General features: G+C 28.7%; 1 protein-coding gene across 1 annotated transcript in view; it reads left to right on the plus strand.

Moving 5' to 3' along the window:
* Positions 1-6,780, plus strand: part of LOC145318456 (uncharacterized) — a 49,357-nt gene extending 42,577 nt beyond the window's left edge. Inside the window, exons 22-25 of the mRNA XM_080159723.1 lie at positions 4,174-4,272; positions 4,856-4,924; positions 5,335-5,383; positions 5,762-6,780. Coding sequence (XP_080015849.1) covers positions 4,174-4,272; positions 4,856-4,924; positions 5,335-5,363 — 197 coding nt within the window. The 3' untranslated portion in view covers positions 5,364-5,383; positions 5,762-6,780. The remainder of the gene's footprint in view (positions 1-4,173; positions 4,273-4,855; positions 4,925-5,334; positions 5,384-5,761) is intronic.
* The last annotated feature ends 1,551 nt before the right edge of the window (positions 6,781-8,331 follow it).

Here is an 8,331-nt window from a genome sequence, read left to right on the forward strand (position 1 = left end):
TATATTTCTTGTCGGAAGGCTCCATTGGAGGCTGCTATGACTACAAAAAATGGTACATAGGTTAATAGACAAGTTGTTGTAATGGGCATGTACTTAGATAATATTTGGCTCACCATCACCACCAACAGGAGCATCTGAAAGGTCATCATCCTCAAAATCAAGATTTTAAAATGAATTTTTTTAACACATAAAAAAACATTTTTGTATACTTTTCAGGGTAATTTTTATCTTTAACATGTATTTAGGTTCATCCATAAGACTGGGGGTCAGCAGCTGTCCTCTAAAGTGATAGGGATCAAATTTATTTTTTTCAATCATTTCTTATTTAGAAAAATCATTAATTTCTACCTTATACTATATTTCATAATAATTAATGCATAAATCCCTTAAAAAAATATTATTTTATCATAATCAATCTTTAAAAGAGGAGAAAAGTGCCAAAAAACCTTTTTTTTGTTGCTTTGTTTTGGATTTGCATAATATGTTTGTTTACCAGTATTACCCCCAAATGCTGTTTTTGAGATCTTGTGCTTTATTTGTGCTGATTAATTAAAAAATAACAGTGGAATTTTGTAACCAAAAGAGGCATCTACATTTCATATTTATTGTAAAATCATTCTAAATGAATAATAAAGCTGCTATTTTGAAAATTCAGATTTGCATAATATGTTTGTTCGGGGTTTATATATGTTTTCATCATGGGCATGCACTTTGATAACATTTAGCTCACCATCACCACCAGTAAGAGCATCTTAAAGGCCATCATCCTCAAAATCAAGATTTAAAAATGGATTTTTTTTAACACATCAAAAAACATTTTTGTATACTTTTCAGGCTAATTTTTATTTTTAACATGTATTTAGCTTCATCCATAAGACTGGGGGTCGGCAGCTGTCCTCTAAAGTGATAGGGATAGAATTTCTTTTTTTCAATTAGTTCTTATCATTAAAAATCAGAAAAATCATTAAAATCTACCTTAAACTGTTTTTCATTATAATTAATGCATAAATCCCTTAAATAATTGTTATTTTATCAGAATTAATTTTTAAAAGTGGAGAAAAGGGCAAAACAAACGTTTTCTAATTGATTTTCTTTTGATTTGCATAATGAAGTGCATCGGTAAAAAATACAAAAATATAGATTTTGATTGAAATATAAGCATTTTACTTTAAACAGAATCTTTTTCTTTTATCATACGTGTTGCTTTAACAAATAGAAACAATGTACTGTAAAGCTGTACACTTATGGACTACCATAGACAAAATATCCAGAAAAATGTAGATTGCATAATGAAGTGGTTCTGGGTTTATTAGTGTAAGTAAACTAATTGACTGGTCATACCATCCTACATCAATCTCTTTCTGTAACTCAGTCATTTCATTTAATTAAAATACCAAAACATATTACTCTAGAACTAGTTGATATCAAATATTGAATATAAGAGAGGGGTTTTGCATTGGCAAGAGTTACTGGGCCAATATAAAACCCTTTGAAACTTGAAAGTGGTCATTTTGATATGCAACATGCCTGTGATTGAAGGAATTATAATGTTTGGTTTTATATAAGGGTTGGCACATTTTATACCCCCTGTCACCTGGTGTTTTTGGATAACAAAACCCCTTTCAAGTTTCACAGGGTAATCTTTTAACACATCAAAAAACATTTTTGTATACTTTTAATTATTTATTCGAACATGGGGCCAGGATACTTTTATTGTATAATAGTTTTATATAAAAGACAATTGTTTGTTCATTTAGGATTTACCAGTCTTGTGTAAAGACTGGGATAATGATGGTTTAACCACACAATACTATTCATAGGAGAATTATTTATTTTAGTTATATCTATCCATCTACCTTTTAAATATTTATTAGAACATGGGACTGATAACTATTCATAGGAGAATAATTGTTAGCTACACGATACTTTTATTTTATAATATTTTTATATATAAGAAAAATGCATTTAATCTAGGAGAAACCAGTCTCATGTGGGCAGCATTTCAAGGCCACACTGATATAGTGAAGATTCTTCTAGAAAATGGAGCTAATGTCAATTCAAAGAAAACTACTGGTTAGTTACACAATTTATTTTAGTTATATCTATCCATCTACCTTTTAATTATTTATTTGAACATGGGGCTGATGACTATTCATAGGAGAATAATTGTTAGCTACAAAATACTTTTATTATATAATATTTTTATATATTAGACAAATGCATTTAATCTAGGAGTAACCAGTCTTATACTTGCAGCATTGGAGGGACACACTGAAATAGTGAAGATTCTGTTAGAAAATAAAGCTGATGTCAATATACAGGAGAATGATGGTTAGTTACACAATTTATTTTAGTTGTATCTATCTATATACCTTTTAATTCTTTATTAGAACATAGGACTAGGACAATCATAATTTAAGTACACAAAGAGTTTTATTTGGAGGGGAGGGGGGGGGGGGGGGGGTTGTTCATCATTGGATTTGTTTCCAAAAAAATATAATAGCTACATAATTCTTTTATTGTAGAATGATTTTATATATATGACAAATGTATGTCTATCTAGGAAATACCAGTCTTATGTATGCAGCAAGTAATGGATACACTAATATTGTGAAGACTCTCCTAGAAAATGGAGCTGATGTCAATTTACAGAATAAATATGGTTAGTTACACAATTTCTTTTAGTTGTATCTATCCATCTACCTGTTAATTATTTATTAGAACATGGGGCTGATAACTATTCATAGGAGAATAATTGTTAGCTACACAATACTTTTATTGTATATAATGATTATAGATTAGACAAATGTATGTTTATCCAGGAGTAACCAGTCTTATGGCTGCAGCAAAGAAAGGACACACTGAAATAGTGAAGATTCTAATAGTAAATGGAGCTGATGTCAATTTACAGAATAAATATGGTTAGTTACACAATTTCTTTTAGTTGTATCTATCCATCTACCTGTTAATTATTTATAAGAACATGGGGTTGATGACTATTCATAGGAGAATAATGGTTAGCTACACAATACTTTTATTGCTTAATATTCTTATATATTAGACAAATGTATTTTTATCTAGGATATACCGGTCTTATGGTTGCAGCAAGGGAGGGACACACTGATATATTGAAGATTCTCCTAGAAAATGGAGCTGATGTCAATTTTCAGGATGAGGATGAGGATGGTTAGTTCCTTAATTTACTGTAGCTGTATCTATCCATCTACCTTTTAATTCTTTATTAGAACATGAAACGAGGAAAATCATGGTTAAGCTACACAAAGAGTTTTATTTTTTTTTGGGGGGGGGGGGTTGTTGATCATCATTGGATTTGTTTTCAAAAATATAATAGCTACACAATTCTTTTATTGTATAATAACAAATGTATTTCATCTAGGAGAAACCAGTCTTATACTTGCAGCATTTCAAGGACACACTGAAATAGTGAAGATTCTTCTAGAAAATGGAGCTGATGTCAATTTAAAGGAAACTAACGGTCAGTTTGTAAATTTATTCTAATTATATCTATCCATGTACCTTTTAATTCTTTATTAGAACATGGGGATGATGACTATTCATAAGAGAATAATTGTTAGCTACACAATACTTTTATTGTATAATATATTGATATATAAGATAAATATATGTTCTTCCAGGAGAAACTAGTCTTATGAAAGCAGCATGGAAAGGATACACTGAAATAGTGATGATTCTGATAGAAAAAGGAGCTGCTGTCAATTTACAGGATAATGATGGTTAGTTCAATGATTTATTTTAGTTGTATCTATCTATATACCTTTTAATTTATATTTGAACATGGGACTGATGACTATTCATATGAGAATAATGGTTAGCTACACAATACTTTTATTTTATATAATGTTTATAGATTAGACAAATGTATGTTCTTCTAGGAAGTAATAGTCTTACACGGGCAGCAGAAAAAGGCCACACAGATATAGTGAAGATTCTTTTAGAAAATGGAGCTGATGTCAATTTACAGAATAAATATGGTTAGTTACACAATTTATTGTAATTGTATCTATCCCTCTACCTTTTAATTCTTTGTTAGAACATGGGGCTGATGACTATTCATAGGAGAATAATTGTTAGCTACACAATACTTTTATTATATAATATTCTTATATATTAGACAAATGTATGTTCATCTAGGATATACCAGTCTTATATGGGCAGCATGGAGAGGACACACTGATATTGTGAAGATTCTTCTGGAAAATGGAGCTGATGTCAATTTTAAGAGAAATAATGGTTAGTTACACAATTTATTGTAATAGTATCTATTCATTGACCTTTTAATTCTTTATTAAAACATGGGGCTGTTGACTATTAATGGCTTTTTACACAATACTATTATTGCTTCATTTTTTTTTCCCAGGAGAAATCTGTCTGACAGATAGACCTACAGAAAATTTTTATTTTTATGTAAATTAGAATTCTCTAAATATAAATTTTGGTAGCAACAGCTGTACTTGACAGGTCAAGCTGCAGCAATTGGTGGTCAGCAGGGAAATTTAAAATGTTATGTGAACTAATGCTAAAGTTTAAAATTTAATGTCCTTAAGTAAAAAATTAAGTTCACATGAGCTATGACCTGGAGGATTAGGACCTGTAGGATTGTACCTGGAACCTGAAATTGACTTGAATTCCATATCATAATCTTTTATCTTCAAATACTAAGTAGCTACAGCTTGGATTGTGATCAGAATTTTCTACAATTACTCCCCCACCCTGTATATATCTGTTTACAATTCATCTTTTCTGTCCAAACTATTTTTGGTCAAATATTTGGTTGTGAATCTAAAATGTGTATTATATAAATTAATGTGTCTAGGTTACACAGCACTTGACTGGGCAATTAGAGGAGGGAACACTGAAACTGCAAAAGTACTTAGAGAAAATGGTAAGTTTACATAAAGTCCCATTCTTTTTAAGAGTTGGTTTGTAGAGGAAGGAAGGGTGGCCGGTTCTAAAATAACCGTTTAGCTAGAGGGCTTTTTTATAGTTCTGACTTGCTTCCTTACCCATATTATCTAGCAGCCCTAATCTGTAGGTCCCTTTTGTACCTATAAATTGGCTCCTAGTAGATAAAGAATAATGTTGTTTCTTAATTTTTAGAGAGCCAGACAATCAGACAGACAGATAAAAAAATAAAGAGTGTTGAGGCTACAAATTTTAAGATTGACATTGACAATCTTTATTTGTACTAAATTCTTCTAAAATTCTTTAATTGGTAACAATGACTGCTGACAGAAATATAAATTTCTACATCCTGTTATTTTATTTTATTCATATATGTTATCAAAATTTCAGGAGCTAAGAGAGGAAGGGATGTTGAGTAAATGAACAACAATAAAAGTAGGTAAATCTTGACATATATTTGACATATGCAATTAGCAAGAAAAAAAACCTTAAAGGTGGAATAAACTCTTTATATCATTCAAGCTGAAATTTCTTAATTTTTGTTGTTGTTTATTTATTTGTTACTATCGGCTACACCCCTAGAGGCCTCTAGTGGCACTTTAAATGTTTGGTTTTTAAAAAAAAATAATATGATACCCTGCAATGTTTTGAAGGAGTCTCTATCAATATTCTACGATACTTTGCAATGTTACATAGGAGTCTCTATTTGAGAGAAAAAAATTTCGATTTATTGTGATTTCTCTTGGGAGGGTTGTGGTACCATCCCCAAAAATAGTTATAAACCTTCCCGGGAACTATGAGAAGGTACCCTTTTAAGGAGAACCCAATCTGTTAAGCGGTGAGCAAGATCCTTTGGTACAAACACACAGACAAACAGACATTCTGTTACTTTAGTATAAGGATTTTCTTATTATATTCAATGATAATACTTCAGAACTGACAACAGCAGCAGATAAAGATCCTTCACAGAACATATTTTAGTGTCATGTGAAGTAAACAAAGTAGAAGGTTTCGTCATATTTTCACAAAAGCCATTCTGCTCTTTCTAGCCCCTGCGGTGGGCTCTTACCCTGCAAGACAATCACCTGATTTAACCTAACCTAACTTGAAATAACTTTTTAAAACCTACTGTGAAAATATGACAAAACTCGCACCTGTGTTTTCTTCACATGACCCCATATTTTTTCATTAACTCTATATATTACTATTTACTCAATTTATATCCAGTTATAAACATTCTCCCTTAATGTAATAATAGTTATTTCTTGCATCATATTATAAACAGCTTTCTGCAGATATAAAATGTACAATCATAAGATTAAAACCAGTTTTTTTATTCTATGTTTTCAGCATCTTGGGCCATAAATAAAAATGGTTTTAATCTTATGATTGTACATAATCTTAGTAAATAGGATATAATACATTGCTTGACATAAATTTTCATAAAGATCAAACTAAACCACCATCCGAGAAATTTGTGTTCCCTGATAGTCTGATTATTTCAAATTTAGAAAAATCACACATCAATGTAAGATCAAAACATCTCTGAAGACAAAGTTTCAATATTCTTAATTTATTGAAGATAATAATCTAGTTTACTGACTAATTGTCTTGTTGAATATCTTAATTACAATAAGGGACTGAGTGTCTACTATACATGATATTTGAAGCAAATTGGCATGAATTTTGACTAAGTAATAAGAATTTAATATTAAAGATATAATTTGGTCCAGTTTACTATCAAAATGATCTAGATTTGTACGTATTAGAAACATGAGATATTTAAATAAAAATAAAATACTTTGAATTAAACCAATGATATTTATACTTTCAAGATTCTGCCAGTTTGTTTTATTATCTGTTGAATATATATTTTGTATCCTATAAGAGGTTAACTCACAAATAAAATATGAATTTTAAATATTTATTCAAATTGTTTTGTGCATGTTTGCACTCTTCAGATGTCAATGTAAAACTAAAGTTTAAAATAAATTTAAATTTAAAGGATTTTTACAAATATTTTTGAAGATTTTTTGTACATATTTATTAAAAAAAGTTTGTATCATAAATATATTCAACAGTATCATGTTGTATTTTACTATATTTCATATATATTATATTATTATATATACTTATGTTGATTTAAAAAAAATTATTGCAAAGAAATTTAAAACCAGCCCAACATCTTTAGTTTTAAGTTTGCTGTTTCTATCCAACTCTCTTTTACATGAATGCATTTTTTTATACTAAAACCTGACCATTAAAATATTTTCTAATAATAATATAAAAAATTATATAAAAAAACTTATCCAATTGTCAGGATATTAATGTTTTTTCCTATTATTTCCAAAGATCTTTAGACTTTTGAAAAATTCCTATTTATTTGCAATTATTTTATCTAAACATTATATAGCTAGTTATTTACAGATATAAAAATCATTATAACATATTGTTTTAGTAAATAAGTTTATATTTTATTAATTTGTATCACTTCAAATTTAAAAATTTTTCTTCTTATAAATTTTTAAAAAGTGATTTTTTGATTCAAGTTTAATCTAAAGCAATATTTCAAAATAATTATAGATTTGGATATTTGAAACTTTTGATTATTAACATTTATTATAATGGATTAATTAACCTTGATATATAACCAATAAAATTATTAGCATTCAATGTTTTAATTTTATGATTTTAATTATCTTCTAATTTAATTTACTTTGTATGTCTGTAAAGAGTTTTCAATAGCTACTTATTTATTATTCTGTTTATGTTATTGAAAGTTTTCTGCTTCCGCTTTATTTTATACAATCGGCCTTGTCCCTAGGATTCTAGGAGCACTATTTATTTTGATTTTAGAAATAAGTAAAAATTTAGGAGAACCTGATTGGTTCAGAGGTTAGTGAGATCCTTTGGTACAAACAAACAGACAGACAAAATTGTTCTACTTTGTATTATAGACTAGCAGTTATGCACCTATAAGCCTCTAGGGACACTTAAAATGGAGACACCCTCCCCATAAATAGTTAAAAACCTTCTCTGGATATATAAGAAGCTCCGTTTTAAAGGAGAACCATATCAGTTCAATGGTTAGCAAGATCCTTGGCTACAGACAAAAAAAGCTTAATATTTTATATAATAGTATTATATTTCAAAAAAGCCTTTATAACTTTAACAACATTGTTATTACATAAAATAGTTAACATAGTATTTACATTAAATCTAAGTAAAATAAACATTAAAAATCACTAAACCTCTAATAAAATATTTTATGACACACATAATTTAAATCAAAATAAGACTAAAAACATAATATGATAGACTTAAGGCATATCCATTCATTTATTACACTAGTCCCCAAAGTCACCATAGTAAAGATTTCTTATTCAT

This window comes from Acartia tonsa, chromosome 5, assembly GCF_053477335.1.
Source record: "Acartia tonsa isolate MP-2025a chromosome 5, ASM5347733v1, whole genome shotgun sequence".
Lineage (NCBI taxonomy): Eukaryota > Metazoa > Arthropoda > Copepoda > Calanoida > Acartiidae > Acartia > Acartia tonsa.